General features: G+C 39.6%; 2 protein-coding genes across 7 annotated transcripts in view; one reads left to right on the top strand and one right to left on the bottom strand.

The window, feature by feature from the left end:
* LOC145434976 (maestro heat-like repeat-containing protein family member 1) overlaps positions 1 to 27999 on the bottom strand; it is a 135886-nt gene that overhangs the window by 38674 nt on the left and 69213 nt on the right. The window lies entirely within an intron of this gene.
* Positions 3 to 27983, top strand: LOC145435904 (uncharacterized). 4 transcript variants are annotated; one of them, XM_080313164.1, is made up of 9 exons: positions 4 to 753; positions 11658 to 11783; positions 11841 to 11995; positions 20937 to 21087; positions 22545 to 22616; positions 23264 to 23314; positions 24320 to 24355; positions 24709 to 24807; positions 25991 to 27983. In XM_080313164.1, the coding sequence occupies exons 1-9, from the start codon at positions 621 to 623 to the stop codon at positions 26563 to 26565; spliced, it is 1398 nt and encodes a 465-aa protein (XP_080169290.1). In that variant the 5' UTR covers positions 4 to 620; the 3' UTR covers positions 26566 to 27983. The 4 variants fall into 4 exon arrangements, with proteins under 4 accessions (XP_080169291.1, XP_080169290.1, XP_080169293.1 ...); XM_080313165.1 differs by lacking the exon at positions 24320 to 24355 and having other exon boundaries at positions 3 to 753; XM_080313167.1 differs by lacking the exons at positions 4 to 753; positions 11658 to 11783; positions 11841 to 11995 and adding exons at positions 12044 to 12135; positions 14672 to 16260.

The raw sequence follows: 27999 nt of genomic DNA, 5'->3' as shown, positions 1-27999 counted from the left end.
GTCTCTTATTTGTAAATTCCGAGCCAATGTGGGTTTTGATTGAATGACTGCTCCATGTCGTTTCGTCTCCTTCCTATCTTTTCGTTTTATTGCAATCTCCTGATGTTTTGATGTGAGGAAATTAATATTCAACCGCACGGAACTGATTCAGTATATCCGACATACCTCCGGAGAACTTGAGGTGTGATTGTAACCTTGTTACCATTTCTACCGGCGAAGCGATCCTTTAATTAATTCTCAATGCTGGTCATTGTGAAACGCCAATGAAACTTACTAACCATGACGCCCATCTAAAGCCGAAAGGCGAACATTCGCAGTAAAATTCCTATAACTTAAAACAAACGATGCGTGAATTGTTTTGAAGAAAACTTGTCCCACGGTGTGCCTACATTTGTAAATACATGTTGAATAGCAATAAAACAGTTTACAGGGTTTGTCGTAGCGCCAGCACGATATAGCGTCCGAGCGTTGTAACAGAATAGAAAAAACCTTTTCCTTTAATTGAATAAGCTTGCAGGGTATATTCGGGCCGGCCGACGCGTATGAGAAGTGCATTGTTTCTGCTATAGGAGAGATTGGTTAATATCTGCGATGTGGTTGATTGTTGGTTAATATCTGCGATGTGGTTGTTTGTATTATATGTAACTCTTCTGATGTCTGATGTCACATTCCCGGAGGAATGCCAATCTGTGTGCGGAAAGAATAACGCAATTCCGATCAGCGCCACGAAACGGATACGGTGTTCTATGGAATGTGAGTATTTGTTATAGTCTGGATCGAAACTGTCGTTTGAAACTCAAGGTGATGGAACATAGTACACCAAAATCGTGTATTTCACCTGGTTAAGCCATAGCGTACAACCGGGGCCTACGTAGGCCCCGGTGCAACCCTGAAATATATGTCCAAATGTCCATAAGTATTGGTGTATTTTACGCATCATCTCCCGCCATTAGGTTGAGCGCGTAAGCAAAGTTTTGAACCAGAAAGTGTTGATTGCCTCATTTGCACCCGGCGCTTTGGTGGATATGCGGTAAACCACCTAGTTTACACCCACGTATTTTCAATGTAGTCGCCATATAGTGCATATTGCGATGTGGGCGGCGCAAATAATACACTGCAAGCATATATAGATGATGATTAATGTATCGTGTAACTGTGTACTAAAGATGAGGATTAACTCAGATTTTTATTTGATCTGAACATGGAAACATCTCTCGCGTGTTTACACTTGGCATCGTTTGGATTCGAACGTGGAATCCACAATGAAAAACGCACAATTTCATGCGGATATATCATATATGTCCCAGTGGATTCTGTTTGCGCACATTAAGAAACGCATTTCTAGCTAAAAGGGAAATCAGTGGCAAGAGGATTTCCAATGAGAAAGTGGTAACAAGCGAGCGCTCAGGATGCTCGCGTACATTACTATCTAAATACCGTTACTATCTCAGTTTTCTGATTGTGTAAGAAGTTATATATCACATTTATATATGATATAATCAAGCGCCAACCCATCATTTTGCCGTGACCTCGTTGAGTTATCTGCGTCACAATGGAAATACTCCCAGTCCCAACATTGTGCCAATGAGAACACGGTCATAAGTTTTGCTCTGCAAATATAAAGGTAAACACTGATCTTTTTGGAACATAACGTCATATACTCTTTCTGAGTAGTCTGTATATTTCAGCGAACCGCGACCGCGTGCTCCAGATATTCTCGACCCCTGGTCACGCCATACCAGTGATACTTAAGCATTTTGAGACAAACTCGCTTGTTCACGATTGTACTGGTACATTAGGGGCACAGGGTTGCTGAAGTTACAACGTTTCTCGCGTTGTATAATGTACGTACAGTAGTGCTCTTCAAAAATGACTTTTTTTTCTCAAATCGTACTGGCTACTTGATAAAATTGTTAGGTTACCTAATTTAAGCCTACACACAAAATTTGGTTCAATTCCAGCTAGTAACCGCTTTGCTGCAGGAGAAGAAAGTTTCTATTTATTATATAAAAATAAATAATAAAAAATTTGAAAATTTTCTGTTCACTCCATGAAAGTGTAAGGCTGTCTATAGAAACGATCCTCACCAAATTTGGTTCAATTCCAGCCAGTGGAAGCGGAGTTATTGCCGTCGAAAAATTTAGATTTGAATAAAATAGTATTTACGGTGAGCACAACTATAATAAATAAACAAAGAATCGGTCACCGTAAACGTAAATACTATTTTATTCAAATCCAAATATTTCGACGGCAATAACTCCGCGTCCACTGGTTGGAATTGAACCAAATTTGGTGAGCATCGTTTTTATAGACAGCCTAACACTTTCATGGGGTGAACAGAAAATTTTCAAATTTTTTATTATTTATTTTTATATAATAAATAGAAACTTTCTTCTGTAGCAAAGCGGCTACTGGCTGGAATTGAACCAAATTTTGTGTGTAGGCTTAAATTAGGTAACCTAACAATTTTATCAAGTAGCCAGTACGATTTGAGAAAAAAAGTCATTTTTGAAGAGCCCTAATGTACAGTGTACAAATGTAGAATGTACAATTGTACATTAGGGCTGTTCAAAAATAACTTTTTTTTCCGGATTCCAGCCATTCAGTGATTAAATCGTCAGGTTACCTTAAAAAACGCTGCGCACCAAATTTGGTTCAATTCTAACAAGTATAGGGCTCCGCGGATCCAATTAAAATTTTTAATTTATACAGGAAAATTGAAAAAAAAAAATTTTTCAAATTTTTCTGTCAACCCCAAGAAATTGTTGAGCTGTCTTCAGAGACGATGCAAATAAAATTTGACTCAATTCGGACTAGTAGAAGTGGAGTTATTGGAGTTTTTCGTTGATAATTCTCCAAATATCCTTGATTGGTGGATAATCCGAGAATTATCAACGAAAAACTCAAATAACTCCGTTTCTACTGGTTGGAATTGACTCAAATTTCATTTGCATGGTCTTTGAAGACATCTCAACATTTTCATGGGGTTGAGAGAAAAATTTGAAATTTTTTTTTTTTTAATTTTACGTATTAAATTAAAAATTTTAATTGGCTCTGCGGACGCTTAGACATGTTCGAATTGAACCAAATTTGGTGTGCAGCCTTTGTTGTGGCAACCTGACAATTTAATCAGTGAATGGCTGGAATCAGGAAAAAAAAAGGTTATTTTTGAACAGCCCTATTGTACATGTACGTACACTGTACACGTACAGTGTATTACAGCCTACATATCGGGCATTGGTGAGCCGCCACATATTCTCAGGTGTGCCGCGAACAATTTTGGAGTTTTGGAAAAGAATTATAAATATTTTGAAGAAGGCCTGGAGACTGGCATACGCAACTTACGAACGCTTCTCGTCAACAGCTGATAAATTAAGCAATCTTTCTGCAGAAGAGCAGCTAATTAATTTACGAAAATTTAAAGCTATTTCTTCAAAAGAAATGGGGTGATTTTTATCTGTCTGCAAGCAAATGCTATTGCAAAATCGGTGCAAAAGCAATCCATACTGTGTTAAAATTGGCATCTTCATGGCTAGGTGGACATGGCCTTTTTAGTGAAATTATAAGCTGTAAACGAGAGACACTGCTTGGAATTAATTATAAGATGCGGGTTATGTTGATATGTTTGTTTGGGGATGTATATTGCAAAATGCGGGTAAATTTGCGAACAATTCAACCTACTACGTTCTGTTCATGTAATAAAAAAACATCGATCTTTTTCAAAGCATCCTTTTTCGGCCCAAGTGTGTCGCGAGAGTTTTATAACTATTCTAGTGTGTCACGAGCCGAAAAAGTTTGGGAACCAATGACTTTGAGTAAATTTAGCTATATAGTGATGAAATACTTATGGTAAATTTAGCTATAGCCTTGTACGCATTGCCGCCTTCGTAGATGGGGCCGCGTACAATGATTCAAGTACACGAATTCGAATCGAGTACCGATTCTAATGGTTCAAGTGGTGACAACTGATATTTTCGAGCAATGAAATTATGCAGCATTTTCCACTAAGAGTCAATTTATCAACGAAAATTGTAGTTTGATGTTTTCAACTGTGGAAGTCTTGAAACCTTTATTATGGTCGTATCGTAGCATGCGCAACAGGCAGTAATAAGCTTGAGCTCCGCGTGTTACTGGAAATGGCATATCTGTTAAGTCGTAAGCAACCCACTTCTTAGTTACAAAGGGCAATAAAACATCGGGCATGGTCGTAGTATCTATGCGCACTTGTGCAGCATTCACCTATGGTTAGTACCCTTTGACGTCATGTCCGACTTGATTCATTTTGTGTAGTAAGATGGCGCTATGTGCTCGTAACATGTAGTGAGATTAAAGCCGGGAAAGTCGTTAACCGTATTCGTAAGACATTGTGTCAATTTATTAAAGATTCGAAAGACGCAAGAAGGCTGCGCTTTGTCTTTGTTTACGCGTTAAACAATACCGGATGAAACCCTGTGTGACCTCGCATGGAGTAAATTGCCTGGGAACGCAATATCATCTTTAATGTGATGTAGACCTGACATTATGATAATTGTGTTCGCATAAAAGGCACGTATTTGAGGAGCTTCCCGGAGAAACTAGGTAAGCTAGGTAAATAAATTTCTCGTTTTTCGTCTTCTGTTTCGGACCTGTATGTTTGGGGGGCGAAACTTTGTGTCGGGCTTGATAAGGGACGATGAGTTGAAAAAGGTTGAAAACCACTGCTCTATACGAAAATCAAATGCTGAAATTGCGAGCCACGGAAATCTAACACCAGGCCTACGATTCTCACGTGCAGTTGATATGTCCATTATACGAGCAATCTTCGCGACATATCTAATTTACTTAACGTGTTACGAATGAGCTATGACTCGTAGCGGATAACAGGCATCACAGCGGCGATAATATATCTATCGCAACAATGTCGTGACCGGTTACGTAGGAGTCATCCGAGTTAATTCATGTATCGAGTGGACGACGTCTGCTACAGTTAAAACTCATACAAACACCCGGTGACTTTAGTGGAAATTCCCATCGTACGGCAGCTAACGGCGACATGTCGTATTCGCAAGGACTACGACAGGCCTTTCGCGTACTTCGTATTTCTTATACTTGAAATTGAGTAAATATTAATACCAACCATCTAATACAGTGGTTCTTAACCTTTTATTCTCCAGCGCCCCCCTTCAAACATTGACTGAGTCTGGCGGCCCCTGTTTTAAATACTGTAGTAAAAACAAAACAATGGGTAAGTGGTCGAAGTCCGGTTTCGGGTTGGGACTTCATTATTAGACCACTCGACTAATTAACGGTGTAATTGTATGTGCTATTTTCGGGATCAAATCACGGTTGTTATAACAACCATCGAGTAAGGCCTACGGGCTCATAGCATTTGGTTCGAGATCGATGTACACATCCCGAATTCTCCTGTGCGATTGGCATTACGGGGAAATTAACTGTATTGGGTTTTGTTTTATTGCTTTGTGTGACTACTAAATCAACTGAGAATGTGTTAGAGATTTTCTCACATTAAATTCAGTACTGCACCAAGCTCATAACTTTAACATGAATGGGGGTAACGAAACTAAGCACTATCATCCTTTATCATACGATGGAGAAATATTCTGACGATGTAATTTTGTAGCTCTCAAATACAAGTATATTTAGTTAATCATTTTGGCCCAAAAGCTTCAAAACATCTTTAATGTACAAAGGGCACCACTCTCAAAAGTTGTACACTGTACAATGTACGGTACAGTGCCTTTTCGATTTCGACACGCAGCGCGCTGCAGGATACAATCCATAGTTCAAAACAATTTTGCGGAAAATAACCCGAGCTAGCGTTGCGTCAGTATAAGGATCAGTTAATTAGTATTTTCATGATTTCAAAGCACCACAAAAGATTGGAAGGTGTCGAAACGACTTGGAGTATAGCTAGCGTGACGGGAGTGTTTTAACGGGAAATTGGCAATCCAAAAATACGCCAAATTCATTTTACATGAATCAAAATAAACCACTGCATTCATGAAAACATCGTCGGTAGATATTTCGCGATTAGCGCAACGAAACACGGTGTGATTTAACAGATTTTTTTCGTATGTTAGCTTGCAATGAGAACTCAGGGATATACAGAACTATTGTTCTACTTCTACTATATAATCATATGTATACACTATCTACTGCGAGGCCATCTTTCTCCAGCGCCCCATACCGCCCTCCTGAGCTCAGCGCATGCATTTCTCCCCCTGAGCGTTTCCACCCCCTTCAAAATACAAATCGTCCCCTGGGGGGGGGGGCGCTGGAGACAAGGTTAAGAACCACTAATCTAGTATATATCTGGTATCAGAGGAGGTCAGTAACGACGGATTTCTACTATTGCGGAGTACAAAAGTAGCATTTGCCTATAGCTGCATAACTTAGTCACGTTGTTATGTTTTCAGGCTACATCTAATTCTATTCAACGGTTTTGATAAAAATATTGAAAGAAAAACATTTTTAAAGTGAAAAGTAGGTTTGGAGTGGGTTTGCATCATATTTTTGAGTGAAATTAACATCTTATTATTATTATTATTATTATCGTGAAACGGGTCCTGTATCATAGTATCACAGAATGTATACTTTCAAAAATTGCTCTTATCAGAGTATTCTGTACTCATCATTCATTTTGCGTTGTCGTGTGCGATTTTGAAAGAACTCCATTCCTTACTATACTTACTTACTATATTATATATATATCATTGCCACTTACTACATGTATGAGGCACTTCGACCAAATCCCCTTGAAAACTCCTTACTTGAGTACGGTTCATACCTTTTATTTTCTACTTCTAATGGAGTAGAAATTTAGCGCATTACTTTTTTCCTCATATTGGAATGCAACACTGACCACTTCGACCGTCTGTCTCTGGCATTGTCACAACGCACTGTCCAAACGATTCCAGGCCACATAAACGCGAAAGCACGCGTTGGTCAGGCAGCGAGGGATGAAATTCAGACCGATGATAAAAATCTACAACTAAAAAACGAATCGACCGGATAAAAATAGATTCTACATCAGGTATTTTTTGTACACGGCTAGTGGCGAGATAGCGTGGTGGCATAATCCACAGCTGTCACACCAATGGGTTGTGTGTTCGAGTCTGACCGAGGTCGACTCCAGAATTCCTACCTAGCCTAGGTGTTGGAGGTTTATCTAGGCTCCTCCTCGCCATCTCATCCGCGTCCGCGGTGTCTTACAATAAGCGTAGAAGTTGGTCGTGCTGTAAGTCGGCAGCTACGGAATCAAAATAAGGAATATCGGTATGGTGTAAATAACCATTGTAGTCGACAAACACCATGGCTACCACCAACAGGACACGGCGAAAACAGAAAACCCGACATCGACACTCGGTAGACTAATAGATATAATCTACCCGCCAATGTGAATAAAAACATTAGTTATCGCGTACAGCACAGTCATCAAGAGGCCTCGCCAAGGTGTTAAAAGTTCTATAGATTTAGGCCAAATAAAAGTGAAATACTATAGTGGATAATATTACCATAATTTCATGAATATAACTCAATAATCGCAATTTGTACGAAGCTTTTGAGACGCATAAAGTGAGGTGAGGTGTTTATAAATTGAGACCGAGTTTTTTTTTTAGCATGAACGTAACATTCAACTTTATACCGAATTAACAATTAGCCGTTCAGTTGTTTCTCTGGATTTAGATTTGAGTCTATTTCGCGCAAGTCGTTCAAGTTTCCAAAACACATGGTATCTTCGATTAGGGATCCCGCACACGACAGTATACGTCACTCACTATATTCCATCTGTTTGTAATAAAGGGTGGGCATGAAACACTCCTTTGCATTTTTCAGATTAAATCTTTTTTACGCTAACAACAGGATAGTTCCTAATACTTCGCTACCGCACACCAATTGTAAATAAGGTATTAATGCATTTTTAGTACACTCCCACGCGTACGAACCGAACAAGTGTGTTCATTTTGACAATGCACGTAAGTTACTACATTCAAATTAGGCTGACCCCTGCGCGTATAGCGGCGAGGAGTGGCGAAGATAGCAATAAACCAACGCGGTTACAAGCGCTTACATGAAGGAAGCGCATTGATCCGCGATTTATTCGGAATTATAAGTTGCAAACAACTGTACCCGCAAAGATTACGCCGATAAGTTGTCACGAGATTTCGGTTGCGATGGACGAAGAGAATTATAGGAAGGCTGTATTCAAATCATCGGCTGTGCTGTAATTTTTTGGGAAATACTTTACTGAGAATGACAGCAAGATACAACAAAATATCTTATCCTTTTATCTCAAATGCCTGATATAATACTGTGTACTAGGGTGGTTCAAAAATAACCTTTTTTCCTGAATCTTGCAGGTTACTTGATTAAATCGTTAGGTTACCTTAAAAAAACGACGCACACCAAATTTGAATTCATTCCAACCAATATTCGCGGATTTCGTAGAGTTTGAAAATTTTGAATTTGCCTAAAAATGCAAAAAATATTTTTTTCAAATTTTTCTGCCAACCCCATGAAATTGTTGCGCTGTCTTCGAAAACGATGCAAAACAAATTTGACTCAATTCGAAGCCGTAGAAGTGGAGTTATTTCAGTTTTTCTTTGATAATTCTGGGATTATCCTTGATTGGTGGATCATCTCAGAATTATCATCAAAAAACTTGAATAACTCCGCTTCTGCAGCTTGGAATTGACTCAAATTTGTTTTCCATCGTTTTTGAAGACAGCGCAACAATTTCATAAGGTTGGAAGGAAAATTTGAAAAAATTTTTTTTTTGCATTTTCAGGCAAATTCAAAATTTTCAAACTCTACGAAATCCGCGAATATTGGTTGGAATGAATTCAAATTTGGTGTGCGTCGTTTTTTAAGGCAACCTAACGATTTAATCAAGTAACCTGCAAGATTCAGGAAAAAGGGTTATTTTTGAACCACCCTACTGTGTACGTATGATCTCAATGTGTTTATCATTGGAATTTGACTCTTATGTCTTACATAACACGACCACGTCTGCGCGGTGTTTTGAATATACCTGTTATTGGTCGTAACTCGTAAGTAAGGTTCCGACGCGTACAAGTACACATATGAGCGAAAAACGAAACGCGATTGTGGAATGTAGTTTTAAAAAAGGGTCGTTATTTTGTAGAAATATACCGAAGCAACATACACAATTGCTAGGAATGTAAAGAATGATATATTAGCGATGCATGATCCGATTGGAGTAGATAGAGACGATTTGTGCGAGTACTGAAATTATACGCCCGTTCCCGTTCTTAAGGTTTGGGTATAATTTTGGGTCGCGACGACACCAGAGCGATCTGAAACATTTGCTTAAACTCTTGCAGCGAGGAAGACGCGTAATCGGGAGATTTTTGACCTAACTCTGATCGCTGGTGAATTTACTAAAAATTTCATTTTGCCGAGGTGGTAGTAGCTCGGAAAACCGGTTTCCGCGTCTACTTTCCGTTGAGTTGACCTTTTTTTGTCCCCTCATATGCAGAAAACATCCGTCTTCAGTGCATTTTTTGACCGTGGTAATTAAATACATCTCACTGGAAGTTCTAACATTTTCGCCCCCTATAGCAGCGTCAAGTACTTTCGCCCCGTTCTCTCCCACAATCGGCCACTGCGGGGCCGATATTGCCCACGTTGGGACCAGCTGGTCTATGGTATTAGAGCCACTAAGCGAGACATGCAGAAAGTCGTTACTACAATATGGCTTGATCGTGAAAATACGTCGCCCTTTGTATTACACAAATTGGTTTGAATTCATGAAAAGGTTTATCCGACATTGGATTCTCTGGAAAACACCGCGTCGGAGACCGTTGGGATGCCTTACTGCAGTGGTGTGCAACGATCGGGTGCGCGACTGTAAGACACATTTATTTCTAGAGAAACCCGCTTTCCGCGTCGAAACACATAAAGACTTGAAGTTTTGGCCAACAGACGGATGGCAAAAGTGCCGCGTCAACAATATCTGCGGCGATAAAACCTTGGTCAAAAATGACTGTCGCTGGTTGGCCAAAACCTATATATTATATGTGGTGACATGGTCGGCACGACACAGTTCCGTATTCACTAAATGAGTAGACAGTAGTATAAAAGCAACCCGTAGAAAAGAATAATGCACCCAAATTTGAAAACGGGTGCGACAAAAATGTTTCATAGAGCTGCGTTGCATGAAGCTGTCGTCTTCGCGTTCGCTATATCATACAATCCCCTAAAAACGCGTATAGCATACTAATAGAGGTTTTGGGTAGCGAGATGCCACTAAACTCAGATTTAAGTTGCGCCCTGAAAAGTTTAAGAACCACCGCCCTAATAGTTATATTATTATTTATAGTTTCTATACTTTTTACCCACCGTGGAATCGTTGAAATCTCAATTAATACTATGACAGCATTCAAAACATGCCCTAAAAGGCCACGCACGTTAGTGAACATGAATTTCCTGGGATTTCGTGATCAAATCACAGCATCGTCAGGAGTGCAATGAAATAACAAATTATCGTTAGCGTGGTGGAGAACTGGCCTTATTTTTCGTTGCGGTCGCATATTTGAACTTCCAGTTGACCAATAAACTTATGACGTCACAATGAGTGATACTCGAATTCTCGAGTCGATTATAAATTCCTAGTCCTATACTAACTAGGGATGGAGTGAAACCTCATGACGTCACGTGCTGATTCCAACTATAAATTTCAGTAAAGTGATAGTCTATATTACATTGTACACGATACCTATAGTGACGACTCGGGTCACATAATGCCGCAATGCTGAAGTACATATTGACGTTTTAAACGTCGCCAAATGTATCAACCGGGAAAATAGAATGACATAATAATGCCATAAAATCAATATCTTTCATCGCTTTGCCTAAAATTTCGACAAGAACTTGCAAGGGAATATAAGCTTTCGCCTTAACGGTCCAGGCCAAACCGGATAATGTATCCGGCGTCTGAGTATTGCGAGGTTGATATTGAGCTTGATCAGAGTGTAAAACGGGTTTCTATACTTGCTACCGATATCACCCCATTAACAAGTTGAACAGCAGTAACCAATACCCCAATCGCACGGATTTTGATTTTACGATACAATAAACATATGAGGTCAAGATTGACCCGGTACACTTGCTAGATTTTTTACATCAGACAACGATATCATTTCCATTGATTAGTTGCATAAACATCATTTGCTGACTACATGTAGTGTATTTCGGTCTTGGTGTTGTGTGATTGCGGGTCAAGCTCACAGCAGAGAGTCGCTAAATATTCACAAACGGAAAGCTGGATATTTCGAGCAAACTTTCGTAACAGAGCAAGTCAAATGTTTGGGATTGTCAAGGTGCATGGTCGTTTAGTGTTGATATTTTACGCTGCCAGCGCCATGCATGGAGTCGCCCGCAGTTGAAATGCAATAAATTACAATCAAAGATAATGAAGTGAAAATTGTAATATATGAAAAAGGTTCACAGTGCAGAACCTTCGATGTTTCGTTTGTGAACGTGAACCTTTAAATTTCTGAGGTTCACGCACAGAGCGCGAACGTGAACCTCACGTTCACACAATCCCTACTACCAACTGCTATCGCAAAACTAACTGCAACTAGTTGTTATTGTTGTTTTTATAATTACCGAGGTAACATTCCATGTATTCACAGACCGCGAACATACACCGTATTCGCGTATTGGACAGGTCACTGCGCCCATGGCGCAAAATATTTGGTCCGCTTGGTACCTGACTCGTGAAAGATCCATTGCTCTGGTGGTAAAGTGGAGTCAAAAAGGTATGAAGAAACATGAATTTGTGGAGAGACCTGATTCCTTATCGATACACTTTGTAGTAAATCATTTGACTTCGGGCACCGTCCAAGGTTATTACCTTCATTACCTAATGAACCTTCACGACGACGCGTACACTTTTCACTCAACGGTACGAACGGTGCTGAATGTAACTACAGAAGAAGATGCAAATTTCACAAAGGACGCGTTTTCGGAGGTTGGTGATGATAGCCGTATAGAATTTCGAATAAGGTCGTCTACAGCAGCAGTTCCGCGAAACGCTCGTACATTTTAGCATATTGGTCAAGATCAGTGCTTTCAATCCGGTGAGACGCAAGCCATAATGGGTAGGGTGGAGTGAAAAATGGAAAATTTTGAATTTCAAAACGGACACTTGATATGTGGTGCCAAATTTAAAAAAAATAATTTCTATAATAATTTTGGGCTCATGCACCCTCTAGTGGTCGTGCAATTGCACCGAACGAGCCAAAAATAGCTAATTTCGCGATATATTGATTACCGCTTATGCTAGAAAGCTGGTTTTGGGCTTAAAAGATGCGGAAGCAACAAGTTTATATCTCACTTCCACAGAACTTTAGTCTTAAAAATGAACAGAAAAAAAGTTACAAGCAAATTATTGATTTTTAGGCTGTTTTTAGTTAAAATTAGGCGCTGAAGCAGTGGCTATGATGCCAAAAGCTTGTACTGATTGATCTTATGACTGACAACTCCATATTAAAAGCACATAAATTGCAAATCCATATTGAAAACACAAAAACATCAATTCTATATGGAAAAAAGATATATTTCGAATATGGATTCACTACCAGAGTATTAGTATGCTCAAACTTTAAAATTCTGTTTCGTAATAAAGGATTTCATCTGCTTTCGAGATTTCAGTCTTTGTGTGATGAGGCCATCGCTACGTTCAAATCCCGACACATGAGCAATGGGCATATGCTTCGGTCACCACTTTGACGTCTCTTTCCACTGCCTGGTTGTGCCAAGGATGATTGATCCTTAATGGTGATGACCTCAGATTTTCCAGCTCAAGATATGAAAAGCTTTTGATTGCTGGTGGATGTTCCGCATCTTTTAGATGCAAGTTGACAATTTGGTGGTGCGACTTGGCCTTGATGTTTATAATTGGGATTTTGAACAATCTGATTCTAGTGTCAACGCTGTTTTTAGGTTTCGGTTCATTAACATATCCCTCCTTCTAAGTCGTCGATTGGAATCTGATATTCTGTTTGATCTGCTCATAGTTGTAGACTTGCAAGTCTTCTGAGGCCTTCATCATCATCACCGAGCATTCCCAGATGTGCAAAACATGCCTTTTGTTGTAGCAAAGATAGTGCAAGGTTACGAATTGTGTATTAGAAAGCTTTTGTAACATGGGAAACTGTTGCAGAAGTTTTTAGCACCATCAACAATGGAATTGTGCCTTTTTATTTCAAACCATGACGGAAAATAAACCTCAATGCAGAATTGAGCAAGATAGCTCAGATTGCTTGATGGATGACTTTGTCGCACATAGAAACTCAAAATTCGGCATGTTTTATGTGGGACTGAGTCATCCATAATTGTACCTTTTTATTTCAAACCATGACGGAAAATAAACCTCCATGAAGAATTGAGTAAGATAGTTCAGATTTCCTGATTTTTTTGAGGTTCTATACATAGCATACATGTGCGACAGAGTCATCCATCAAGCAATCTGAACTATCTTGCTTAATTCTGCATGGAGTTTAATTTTCCGTCATGGTTTGAAAAAAAAGGCACAATTCCATTGTTGATGGTGCTAAAAACTTGTGCAACATAGTTTCCCATATTACAAAGCTTTCTGATACACGAATTCGCAACCTTGCACTACCTTTGCTACAAGGAAAAGCATATTTTGCACATCCGGATAATGTCTTTTGGGAATGCTCGGTGATGATGATGAAAGCCTCGGAAGACTTGCAAGATTAGCCTACAACTATGAGCAGATCAAACAGAATACCAAATTCCAATCGACGACTTAGAAGGAGGGATATGTTAATGAACCGAAACCTAAAAACAACGTTGACACTAGAATCAGATTGTTTAAAATCCCAATTATAAACATCAAGGCCAAATCATACCACTAAATTGTCAACTTGAATCTAAAAGATATGGAACAGCCACCAGCAATCAAAAACTCACCATATCTCGAGATGGAAAATCTAAGGTCATCTCCTCAAACATCCTTGGTACAACCAGGCAGTGGAAAGAGACGTTAAAGTGGTGACCAAAGCATCTGCCCATGTGTCGGGATTTAAACGTAGAGATGACTTAATCAGAGAAAAACTGAAGTCTCAAAAACAGATGAAATCTTTCAATACAAAACAAGATTTCAAAGTTTGTGCAGACTAATACTCTGGTAGTGAAATCATCTTCGAAATAGATCTTTTTTCAATATGGAATTGATGGTTTTGTGTTTTCAATATGAATTAGCAATTTATGTGTTTCCAATATGGAGTTGTCAGTCATAAGATCGATCACTACATGCTTTTGGCTTCGTACCCTGCTTCAATGCATAATTTTACCGAAAAATGGTCTAAAAATCAATAATTTGCTTGTAACTTTTTTTCTGTTCATTTTTAAGACAAAGTTCCGTGGAAGTGAGATAGAAACTTGTTGCTTCCGCATCTTTTGAGACCAAAATCAGTTTTCTAGAGGAAGCGGTCATCAATATATAGCGAAATTAGCTATTTTTGGCTCGTTCGGTGCAATTGCACGACCACTAGAGGGTGCACGAGCCCAAAATTATTATAGAAATTATTTTTTTTCAATTTGGCACCACATATCAAGTGTCCGTTTTAAAATTCAAAATTTTCCATTTTTCACTCCACCCTAATAATGGGTCGTTAAGAATTTCTAAATGTTACAGTTTTTATTCAATTCGCCAAAATTGCCGGACACCTAATCTTCTTACGATTAGGCGGGCTCATACCCTTTCTCCTCTGAATTAAAGCCAGGTTCCCGTGCTTGCAGTAATTCGTGAACCAGATTTTCTCGACAGTCATTTTGATAGGAACGCGTAACTGGACACTGTCTTTTTGTGCATGCTTTGAAGTTGCGAGCGCTAATTGGAAAATGCAATCCAGTCCGATTGTAATCGGCAAACAATACTCCGGACCCATTACGCTCGACGTAAACGACGAATTACCATACTTGAATACCCGCTTCCTCGTTTGTAATCCCCTAATATGAGCATTATTGTCAGGTTGATGTACTCGTATACTCAAATTGTCGCGCAATTTCACTTGTGTGCGTCTAATTCAGGGACGGCCAACCCGTGGCCCGAGAGGTTTAGTTGCCCGCGGGGTAATTGTCAAAATTAGTTAAAATATCAAAACATAAATTACCAAAGTAATTTATTGTGAACTTGCAAGGCCAACCAAAAATTTGATTAGCCTGATCGCGACATTTGGGATGTTGCTGACCAAAATATCAGTTCCGACGCATTGGCGTAGCTTATAGCCACATTTTTCGTAGATCTTCGTTCGAGGTTCTGAATCATTGTAGCTTGCGGGGAACGGCATAATTTCAATACTAATTTTTCGGACTGGTGAATAAAAACATGTTCAAAATTTCAAAATCAACCTAAAATTTGGTGTCTCATTTCCATAATGAATTTGGATTTGGATTCAAATCTCGGAAACCGTGCGTGGCCTACGATATTCGTAGGCCCCTGACCGTGTTTTACCAATTCGGTCCGCCTCGATCTCGTGATTTGAAACGAATAATAGGTCTGCGCGAAAATCTTTCACGAGTAAAATGATGTCGACATATCCACTGCGATGCATAGAAACTATTAAAAGCCACAACATTCAATACATAAATTGCAATACACAACAGGCCCAGTGTATAAATGTCCCCGTTATTGGAGAGACACGTGACATCTGATTCACGGCATTCTTCTTCGTCCCTAAGCCCGGCATTTGTACGCAAAGAATGACTTATAACTTGTGCGATTTTTTTTACCTAAATTACGGAAGATTTTGACCTTAAAAATATTAATTTTCACCAAATCTGACCTACCGTATGCAAATTAGGTGTTTTCCCACATATTGTTAGAAATGTACTACTTATCTTCATTTTTCGTTGGAACTGTCTGTCCTTACGAAGTAGTTTGGCCAAAAAAAAACTTTTATGCCTCAAAAACTGACAACTTTTTACATGAAAAAACGTTATTTCAACGAAATCTGGCTATCTGAAGAGTTCCAATAGTTACATTACGAATTATGGTAGAAATAATTAAAAGTTTTTGCACTTCATGGCTATTTCAAAGCGCTTTCTGACAATGTCGTGGGTTGATTACTAATCGAGAGATTAGTAGTCGTTTCAGCGAACATCCCCAGCTTTGTTCCGCATAATATGGATGCTGAGTTACGATCAACCGGCAAGATAGGACTCATCACAAGGACTTTATTTTGCGTCGAGTTGCGCAGTGAGTTGGTGAGTGCGCGCAGACTCGTGAAAAGTTAGAGGGAACATCGCACGCCATGCCTGAAGTTTCTAAATTACATAAGTACACTGTTGTGTACAGGACCCCCTTTCTTGCGCTCAACCGCGTGCGTCATTAACCAGAGTCTATTTATGATGCACATAAGCCGAGATGAACGTGAAAGTATCCGCGCAGTACACCGCAACTTGAGAAACTGAAGCCGATTAACGAAAATATTCTCTATTGATACCCAATCCAGAAGTCTTTTGTACCTGTTGCCACAGTCAATTTTTCACGCTGCTAACACCGCTACGTAGCAACAACGCAATCGTTTGATACTACCGATATTCAAATTACTGCCTTTTCAGCCTTATTGTGAGCGAGCGGTTTTGATGAGAGTACAATGATACCGAAACACAAGGATATTTTGAGAACATCAATACAATGGGATTGAACTTTGACTTATAGGATATAATTCCGCATGTGGCCTCATAATCTGAAACAGTCGCATCAAATCGTCACATGAATAGAACGAAATCGGACTGGTTGACATATGTACGAGTAAGTCGTTTCCAGCGTTGCCACTCACATATGGACGGGAATTTGCCTCCAACAATCGACAAATGAAATCAAAGTTGCAAGTGAATGTCACACAGGATTACTGACGCAGCATCGCAAACGCGGAGCACATCTGGTGTGGTGTGGTGGTACGTAGATCGTAACTAACATTTCAACAAACGGTTGCGAGCGGAAACCGTGTTTGAGACATTTTATATAAATGCGCTTTTCTATCTCGGAAGAGAAGATCAAATCCATTATGAACATTGCAGCACAACTTGGCCAACGAATTATCTCACTTCGGAAACATCAGAAACAGCCTATTTATACGAATACTAGTCTATAACCATGTCAGGATCTGACACGTCGATTTAGCCTACCGACACATCCCACTTTATTTTCATCTCGTGCGGTATATATATGTTACCTTCAGTATTTTTGATACAGTGTACAATGAACATGCCCGCGTCACGTCGATTCCTTATATTGTCATTTCATCGCAATCTTGTGATTTTTTGAATCGATAAAACTATGCTGAACCGAACCTTTAACGTACAACACTTTTCCCTGTGCAATGCTTGACAAAATTTTGGTTTGGTCAAATTAATACCGTGGCGTAAAACCATGATAGTGCTTGACAATTTCACGCGAAATCTCATAGTCGTAGTTACATGCGGGTTGAATTATCTTGATATATGAAAACGAGGTGGGCTAATGCGAATGCAGTTGGCGACGTGGAGCCTTTGTACAATAGATATATAATATATACAAGGAGCAATAATGATTTGTTCGTAAATTTTGTTGAATGCGCTGCCAGATCGAGAGGAAAAAACGTTTCATCTCGTGCTGCACATTAGAGAGCTTTCAGCGAAAAAAAATCAACATCGAAGTACAGCTTCGGGCTTTACCCATGGACGTAAGCAAGGCAATGAGACGGTTAAGGTGGTGCAAACGTTCCTATAATATTATAAATATTCGCATTTTGAAACCGGGGTACCGCAAACGCGCCAGTTGATGATCAACTGCAAATCTGTCTCAAAATGTTCAATTTCAAATATAGTTAACTCGCTACCAAAACACATGAACTAGACTTAACTTCGCGGCAAAGTATTACCCAGTGGACGCAAAAACATACCATTTACATGAGATATGCCCCTTTGCTAAGTAAATCTTTCTTCTGCCCATCTCAATCATATTTATTGCTTACATAACGTTTTTTGCCAGAAATGTTTGCGTACTGTACGTGTAGGTATTTTTGTACCCGAAAATATGTGATATCAAATATCACGTAAATCACGCACGCAGGCGCTGGTACAACGCGCGGATACGAAACCCCTTCGTGCGTTACCTCTCCGCGTCTGATACCAGCTAACGCTTTGACACCAAAGTATCATAACGCCTGATCTGACAAATTATATTTCGATGTCTCACAATAGGATTGACGGGTCGGCATATCATTTAGAACAGGGGCGGCCAACCCGTGGCCGAGAGATAATTCTCGAAAATAGATAAAATATCGAATAATAAATTACCCGGGGAATTCATTGTGAACTTGCAAGGCCAATTAAAAATTTGAATCGCCTGACCGCGGAATATCAGCTCCGACGCATTAGCGTATACGCCAAGCCACATTTTCCGTAGATCTTAGTATATGACCATAAAGTAGAATAGCCTATTTCGCGGTACATTTGGTTGACTTGATATTTTTCTTAGCACTTCGCGCGATTTATTTTCAATCATTTTGTTGCTTTTAGTGCCCCCTCCTGAAAATTAAAAAAATGCGCCCAATTTACTGAAATGAGGCTGACTATATTCGCAATTATGAGAGAACTTGTCATCCAACATAAGACATCGCGTTTGCACTCGGCGATGAAGCCCTTGCACAAATTTCCAGACGGATATTCGCCGAAACCTTCGATATTTATATGTCCAGGCGCCTGTCCTGTCCTTGCCGAATGAGCCCAGCGGTATACAGATGCGATGTATGCAAGGGACATTAGTATTGGACGAACTCATTCATAAACTTAGAAAATTTCTCGCAGTTCGCGCGATTAGGTATTTAGTGCGCTATACAGACTCCCTTTTCATGACATAATTGTTAGCGATTCTGATTCGTAGTAATAGGACTCTTGTTTTCATCGTTACCTAATCCGGTTCGCTCTTATCGTGCGACAAAAAAAGGTCATCAACACTCAAGTGGCCTGCGCAATGATTCGCAAATCTCATGTGGCCATTTGGCCGAAAAGGTTAGCCGCCCCTGATAGAAGCGATGAATATAAAACAAATCCTCTACAATTTGCCACCGCCACAGTTTAATGACAATCTTCCAGAGTTCAATTACTTGTAACCAGTAAGCAGCGGACTGTTGTCAATACAGACATTGGACATGCCTAGAAAAAGGTTCAGATTCATTCCTTGAAGCAGATTTGGACAACTAGATAATTAAAGTTGTACAATTCGACCAATTAGAGCGAAATGCCGTTAATCTAATTCTAATCTAATATGTGAAAGCCTTCAATGCTCATATTTTAATTGTAATTTCTGGTTTTCCTGTAAATGCTACAGAAAAACTGTATAGTAGGGTTGTTCAATAATATTTTTATTCTGGATTCCAGCTATTCAGTCATTAAATTGTCAGGTTACCCTAAAAAACGCTGCACACCAAATCTGGTTCAATTCTAACAAGTATAAGTCTTTGCAGATCCCATTAATTATTTAATTTATACGGGAAAATTAAAAGAAAAATTCAAATTTTTCTGTCAACCCCACGAAATTGTTGAGCTGTCATCAGAGACCATGCAAAACAAATTTGACTCAATTCCAACTAGTAGAAGCGGAGTTATTGGAGTTTTTCATTGATAATCCACGGATTATCCATGAATCAAGGATAATCCGAGAATTATCAACGAAATTATCCGCTTCTAGTAGTTGGGATTGAGTCAAATTTGTTTTGCATAATATAAATTTTAAAAAAAGTTATATTTTAACAGCCCTACTGCATAGTACGAAACGAGCCAAACTTGCTTTACGGACATTTGCTATAGTCTCAGGTTCATAAGGATGAGCTGGGATTTGATATTAATGGAACTTGATTCTATGTTCAAGTTTTCGCTAATTTAGTACTTCGAATTCTAATCCAAATTGGAGAAAAACTGTGTAGCTATAATTCTAATTTTAACCTGACTTGGAAATAACTGCAGCTATATTTTCAATTCTACTCTAATTTGGAAAGAAAACTTTGTAGTATAATTCTAATTCGAATCTTCCTTGTCCACTGGCGTATAGACATCATGCACTCACGCACTCCAAGTCCTTGCGTTGACTGCTCAATTTCGAGTTAGGGTCTTGTTAAAACCACTTTTTATAACTCTGTTTGGTGATATCGAATGGTTCGCACTTGAAATAGCCTAAGTTACGTCGCTTTTAACAGTTTCTGGCCCATTGTCAATTGTCAGTACCAATAGGCGAAATACCAACAGTGTGGCTACTTTACTATTCTTCGAAATTACAATGAAATGCAGGTCTTGGCCGTCTGAGACTCGAGTCACATTAGGTACTTGGTCCGAGTCATGCGCGATGACTCGACTCGAAGTCGAGTCAATACACAGATTGACTCAAGTTGACCATTTGCGTATTTTGAGACAATGACTCGAGTCAAGTCGAGTCATCAGAAAATCGCGACTCGAGTCATTAAAACCCTGTCGTGCACCATCCAAAATTAGTACATTGAAAGCTCTCTTATTCGAAATTCCATGCTGGTGATGTCATATTTTGAGATACGATTGTTGATATACAATGTTCTTTCCAATACTCTACTAGCTGCTGATCCCTGACGAGTGTCATCCGAAAATATTCGGGTTTATTTCAATATGAATATACTATTCAATTGTATGTTAAAGTTCTGTACCTCCAAGAAGCTCTTAAACGTCTTTTTTCTATTTCTATTCCCAATTCTTGTCTAATTTGGAAAAGCTAGATATTTTCCAGTTGCCCAATTCTGCCTTGAAGTCCCTGATATCAGGATTCTGGTTCGATTCCAGTGAAAAACAAATTAATCTCGGTCACCTACTGTTTATATCTTACAATGCCAGATCAATGCAATAAGTCTGATGCAGTTCACTTTTTGCAGGATGTGGTTCACTTTGAATTTCCGTGCATCGGACAAACGGGCAGCTTATGGCTCCGTCCGCGAGATCGAGTTCGCATCCGACTACACTCGTTGCCAATGTACCGTCGACACAACAACCCGCAGTTCATGGAGACCATAGTAACAATACCAAGTAAGACGGATGAGTGCAATCCCACGGTTGTCTAGATGTTATGATATAGCTAGGGTTACCATGCATCCTCTATTAAGAGGATTCGTACTCGGAGGACGCCTAAATGTAGTCTTTTTAGGAATTTGTTCATTTTTTCTATAAAAAGGATTAAATGCGACCAAAAAAGAGACACCGACGAAACGAACGTCAGAATTTCGTAAAAAAACAGGACAATCGGAACTCTTTTTTAGTCAACATAGTACTATCGGTCGAAATTTTTTCAAAATCATCAGTTTTCTTGTCCGGTGCCGGAGCTTTCGGAATTTTTGAAAAGTGTCCTATGTTTAAGTTCTCAAAATATGGTAACCCTAGATATGGCTATCTAATAAATTATCAATATTACATCTAACTCGCTTAATAATTTTATTATCAATAATGATACAACTTCTTCAACAAATTTTCATATTAGCCAGACAAGAATCCATATTCTTATGGTAGTTGGCACATGTCTATGTGAGGTGAAGATAGGCTATCGTTTTTTTCTTCTAGAGCAGAGGCGGGCCGGATACTGGTAAATAAAGTACTTGGCGGGCCGTATTACAGAATATATACATTTATCGCGTATTTATCCACCTATACAAGGAAAATAGTATTCAATGTTAACTTTAGGTTTAAAGCATAGAGACCATGAACAGTGTTTAATGAATTTGTTAACAGTAGCTGTTAAAGTCAATCAGACATCTGTGGTCGGCCAAAGCTGTCAACAAGAAGCTCTGGCTGCATGTCGTATGTAGCAACCTGTAGTAAAGACTGCCCGTGAATATCAGTTATATTGGAACGTAGCCTGTCTCGTTACAGTTCATGGTCGAAAATGTATGTAGATCCGAACAGGGCAAGCAGTTTCATGTCCACCTTTCTCAGGTTGGCCAACTTGGATTCATTCTGTGACGCATAACTTTGTCAATATTTTCAGAATAGAATTCCACTCCCAGGGTAGAAACTCTCCGCGGGCCGGTCAAAATCGCTTCGTCGGCAATATGTTGCCCGCCCCTGTTCTAGAGGATCCGGCCCCGTTCTTTAAAATTCTAAAGAAGTTTGCATGATCGCAAAGGCAAATTGATGTCACGTCGACAGCCAATATCTCTCGCGAATTAGCCCAGGAAATCTTAAATTGCACGATGCGTTTGATTGGTTATAAAACCGCATGACGGTTCTCATGTATAGAACATCGATTTCTTATTACGAATGTTCGATGGTGATTGGTGACGTAACAGTTGATTTGATATCGTTGTATGGCTCATTAGGAATCATAGGACCAATATGGCTCTTTTGACGAAAAAGGTTTCCGGCCAGTGAACTAGGAGTACCGATAGTCTGCCGACTCTGACTTATTTAATCAACGTAGCCGTAGCACGTAATTGAGTTACCTATATCTATAAAGAAAGTCTTGAAGTAAATGTGATTAATTTTAAATTTAGGCTGCGAAGAAGATGAAAGGCTCGCGGATTTGGAATTACCTGAAATGGCGGAATGTCAAGCATACTGGAAAGGTGAATTGGTATTTTAGGTTGTATGTTTGTGTTATGCATGGTGTTTGTCGACTACAATGGTCATTTACACCAGGCCTATTGTCTTCATTTTGATTCCGTATCTGCCGACTTGTAGTACGGCCAACTTCTAGGCTAGGATTTTTAAAGACACCGCTTGCGCGGATCAGATGAGGAGGAGCGTTGATATAGCTCCAACACTTAGGTAGGAATTCTGGAGTCGACTTCAGTCGGGCTATTGGTGTTGCAGCCGTGGATCATACCACTACGCTATCTCGTCGCGGTATTTCAGGATGCAATCCATTAAGAATTCCACTCTGATGTAAGATGCGGATTTATATCGCAGTTGATCCAGGTTCGTTTACCGTCCCGGGTGGGGAAATACACCTCACCTCTCAGCCAATACCTCATACGTAGGGTTTACAGTGCACAACGCATATGTACTTGGACAATTGGACATGTACGTACAAGCGAGACCATGAAACATCGAAATGGAATCGCTGATAATGGTAATCAAAAGACTTATCAGCCTGAAATTATCTCGGCCAACAACAACGGGAAGTTTTAAATCGATTGCTGTATAAATTACTTCAGATATGACTCATCAAAACATTATTCAATCGGCTGTTACAGAAAACTTTTCCTCTCAGGGTTTCACGAAGCGTGGACAATAAACCAGACCAGCGAAATGAATTTAACAGGTAAGAATAAGGAATATAGATGCGCCCATCACGTCCGGTGTCAGGCTTGTAAAGTTTATATCCTGGCATGACCCGGGTTTCAAAACGTTCCACTCCATACTGTAGATTCGAGCATCAATAGAATAAACTCTTAAATTCCTCGAAAATTCTATAATTACAAATTGGCAACGAACAGTATACCTGAATCATACGAGAGTTTTTGTTGAATTGTATTTGTCCGTCGCCAATTTCAAAAGTGCGGTACAGTCCGTAAGATTCAATCAGCCGCTGAACGCCCAAAATTTACCGCGTTAATTTCATCACACTTGGAACACGTCATATTAGCAACTGTACGTCACTTATAGTCAGAATAAACGTAGTTTGCGCTTTAGTACTGCTGAAAGGGGATTAGATTAAGCCAAAAATATAGAAGCCGAGATATCCAAAGTAGGAGACAAACCATTCGGGTAGCCGTTGACGAGGTAATACCAAATACACGGAGTACTCACTATGTCTCCAAATGCATGTACAATTGTACCTTGTACAATCTACATTTCCGTTATTTTCGCATGTCCATGTCAAGTATACTATTATTTTGAATGTCCGGTATACTGACCTGACGCGTCCATGAGCAATTACTCTGGCGAATTCATAATATTTAACATGAACACTGGAAACGTAAATCGGTAATAACGACGATAATACGCCAATCGATGGCCACGTGAATGCACTTTGTTATTACGTCGTGTTTCATAAACATCCTCAAATTCAAAATCCAGTTATCTACATCTTGTAATCTACAAATTTGCATATGGCAATCCATGTTATCTGATGGTAGTTCCGATAGCCATCTGCAACACTAATCCTCCAAAGCATTTGACATCATTACTTAATTGTGTCACCGCAACTCCGCAAGTATACGACATTTCCTCCGGGAAATACGAAGCGGTATGCGCCGGGGCAATATCGGAAGTGCAAAATCGTGACCAGCTTCAGGTTAACATTTTCTTTATCACACTTGTTTAGGAAGGACAACAATACTCGTGCACCAACGGTATCCTGGTGAGTATACACTACTAACAAATACACCGCGGAATCAGATTAGAGATATCCATCACAATGGAAATTAAATCACCTTGATTGACACGGTGACATGTTGACAAGCTATGCCTACACGTAATAGAAATAGCGTAGATAAAGGTCATATCGCTACATCAATATCATGGTAGGAAGTGTGTTGTTGACTGCCAACGATATTTGGCGTCAGAATATAATTACTTTGGATTATTCCACCATCGATGGATCCTGTTTGAGTCCTTGTCCACTGTATCCTTCTTCCGCACATATGTAAAGCTCAAAACTTAACGAGGTTTGATTGGAATAATTCGATTGTCAAAGTAGCCATGTCGTTTTAGATCACACCATCTATTTTGTGCTGGCCGGGGCGATAGCAACGTTTCTCATCATCCCCATTCTACTGTGCATGGTTCAGAGGAGTCATCATATTTCGAGAGGTAGGGTAATATTTTTTATCACAACACTATAATACGAAGTGATTGCTTTGCAACGGCAGTTAAGAATTTCTCGATAGAACTGTTCAGTGTTCACACACATAGACGTTTTTTCCATACAGACTTCCATACATGGACAGGAGATCATAACGTAGCCTATATATAATATGTAGTAAAAGATGAAATTTAACGGAAATCTAAAGCCCGACAGAAATAAGGTCGACATTTGCCATGATTCTGAACCATAAGCAAATGATTTTATTCTCATTTATATTCATTTCCTTCGTATACGTTATGTTAGTATGCTGACTACAACGGTGCCAGCAGTATCGCTTGGGCTAGTCAATGAAAGTTTTGACTATAGGTCTAAGGCAGGGGCGGGCTAATTTTCCGGTCGGCGGGCCGGATATGGGAAAATGAATTACTTCGCGGGCCGGATTACAGAATATATACCTTAATCGTGCATTAATCCACCTATATAGGGAATGAATCGTATTTAATGTAAACTTTAGGTTTAGAGCACAGTATTTAATAAATATACTAACAGTAGCTGCTCCTCCTCGCCATCTCAACCGCGTAACCTGTGTCGTAAAAAAGCCTATACAAGTGGGCCGTGCTACAAGACGGCAGCTATGGAAGCAAAAAATATGAACTATCGGCCTGGTGTAAATGACTATATGGTAGTCGACAAACACCAAGAATACCACAAAACAAACAAACAGTAGCTGTAGAAGTCAATCACACATCGGTCGGTCAAAGTTGTCAGCAAGTTATTTAAACTATGGCTACATGTCGTATGTAGAAACCCTTAGTAAAGAATGCACGTGAACACCAATTATATTGGAACGCAGCCTTGTCTAGTTAATTTTCGTGGTCGAAAATATACGTACACCCGAACAGAGCAAGTAGTTTCATGTCCATCTTTTTCTGGTTGGCAAACTTGGATTCGTTCTGTGACGCATCAAATTTGTCAATGCTTTCAGAAAAGAGTTTCGCTTTCAGGGTAGAAACTCTCTGCGGGCCGGTCAAAATCCCTTCGCGGGCCGGATCCGGCCCACGGGCCGTATCTTGCCCGCCCCTGGTCTAAGGTCATGCCTTCCCTGACTTGACTGGACCAGGCATTACGTCGTTGATAACGAATAAAGTTCACTATTACGAAACGTTTGCACTTGAATCCTCTTTTCAGGACACAACTCTATAGCGATGATAACATCGGAGAGCAGTTTCGATATCGTAAAAGCCCACAGACTGGTGACAAAGTTACGTGACGTATACAACTTGGACATCACCGTCAATTGGGAAAACCAGGAAGAGATCAGAAAAAGCGGCTGTCGCTGGTACCAGGAGTTAATGAACCAATCGACAATTGTCATTTTTATAGTTGAAAGATGGAATTATTCCGAAGATATGGAAGAGTTTAACGTGTCAAGCGAAATGAAACAAGCCCTTCAATGCGCTAACTGTCATTCAATTGCCAGCGATACTGACATTGCGATTTTAACGCTGAAAAACAATCAAAGGAAGCATCAAACAAAGTTTCTGATATACGAAGCTGATCGGGATTTCTTCAGACTTCTGCGTAAAGTAACAGGAAAACATATTCGCAAGGACGTGACGATGAATAAATTCCTCGCGCTAGAAACACAATCAACTAACACGCTGTCTAATTGTCAGTATGGGACGGATCACATTGACGCAATTCATCAAAGAGAGACGTTGCTACAAAATAATTCGCAGCAAACTGAGTACAATAACTTATGAACGTAAAGAAGGAGGCTTATGTTCCTCTTCGCCCCATAAGCAGTTAGGCCCCATAGTGAGCCGTGTACTGAGAGTTTACTTATGGGAGATGCATGTATCACCATGTCGGGCACGTCTATCAGCGAGGCGAAATTATACCAGTATTTGTATACAAAGATGGTTAGAGTAGTCAGTTTCTACTTCAGTAGGAGTCGCGATCTCCATGAAATGACAAAACTACCTCAAGCGGAAGTACAGAATAAAAGGTTTGAAAAATACTCCGGTAGGCCTCAAAGGTTGATCTGATTGACGTACGAAATTACCAGACTATCACAAAACAGCTAATGACAGCACTACAAATAGGTGGAATACGGTTTTTATGGTGATTTCAATTGTAAGAGTTTCGCAAAATTATCTCAAAACTGATTTTCACTTTTCCAATCGTAGCTGCAAAAGTAAGGCATTCTGCCGAAAAACTGTTCCGCTACAAAGTTGGTATTCTAAATATGTAACCACCTGAGCAAGTGGTGCAAGTACGCAAACCTACTTGAGTACCGCGCAAAAGAATATGTACTTCGTTACTGGCCACCTCTGGTACATCACACTGTGCACAACGGTCCTAGCCGAGTTCAGTAATGCGTTTGCAACAAAGAAGTCGTCAGCATGTTCCACGTCAAATTATAAAATCACGGGATGATGATGATGATCATCATCACAGTCTCTATTATGATCAATTAACAGCATGTAATTTTGCCATCGGACAGCACCTTTTGAAACATCCCGAGTGTGCAAAACATTATAACAGTAATCAGATTTCCATATAGTTGCTCGTGGTCGTTCTCTTTTTCATTTAAAGTAGCGTTACCATATTTTGGAATTGCGAAAGGGGGACCCTTTTTCAAATGATAAAAGTTAGTGTACCTAAACTGAAAATGCACCGAATGACCCGCTCGAACGTTCGTATTACCCTATTTCACGAAATTCCTGCCGATTTTCAGTTGACGCTGTACATTAACCTAGCTAGAAAAGCTATAAAGGAGGACGAATTGCCAAAATGGAGGACATTTCAAATTTCCTCTAAAATAAGGACAAATCTTCCTAAAGGAAGACGTATGATAACCCTTATTTAAAGGTCCTCGAATCTACGATTATAAAGCTGCAAAAGCCGATCCTGTGCCGCCAGGAAGAGCATCTGTATTACCCTGGGAATAAATACTTCATTTGAGTTGTGTTGTCATTCGGCTATTTTACAGCCGAATTTGTGTGTTATACCGTACACTGCGCTGCTATGTGCCGTTCGCGACTCTGTGTACTTGTGATTATTACGACACAACGAAGAAACTTTTCTATATTTCTAATTTGATAACCGCATTTACTGACATTCGCTTCTGATGAGAGTCAGTCGAAAAGCTTCGAGTGGAATAAATTTGGAAATATGAGCTTATTGTTTGCTGC

This window comes from Botryllus schlosseri, chromosome 3 (genome assembly GCF_051294905.1).
Source record: "Botryllus schlosseri isolate E-star chromosome 3, Bs_hap1, whole genome shotgun sequence".
NCBI lineage: Eukaryota > Metazoa > Chordata > Ascidiacea > Stolidobranchia > Styelidae > Botryllus > Botryllus schlosseri.
The sequence above is the reverse complement of the archived record's forward strand: the minus strand, read 5'-3'. Positions and strand labels throughout refer to the sequence as shown.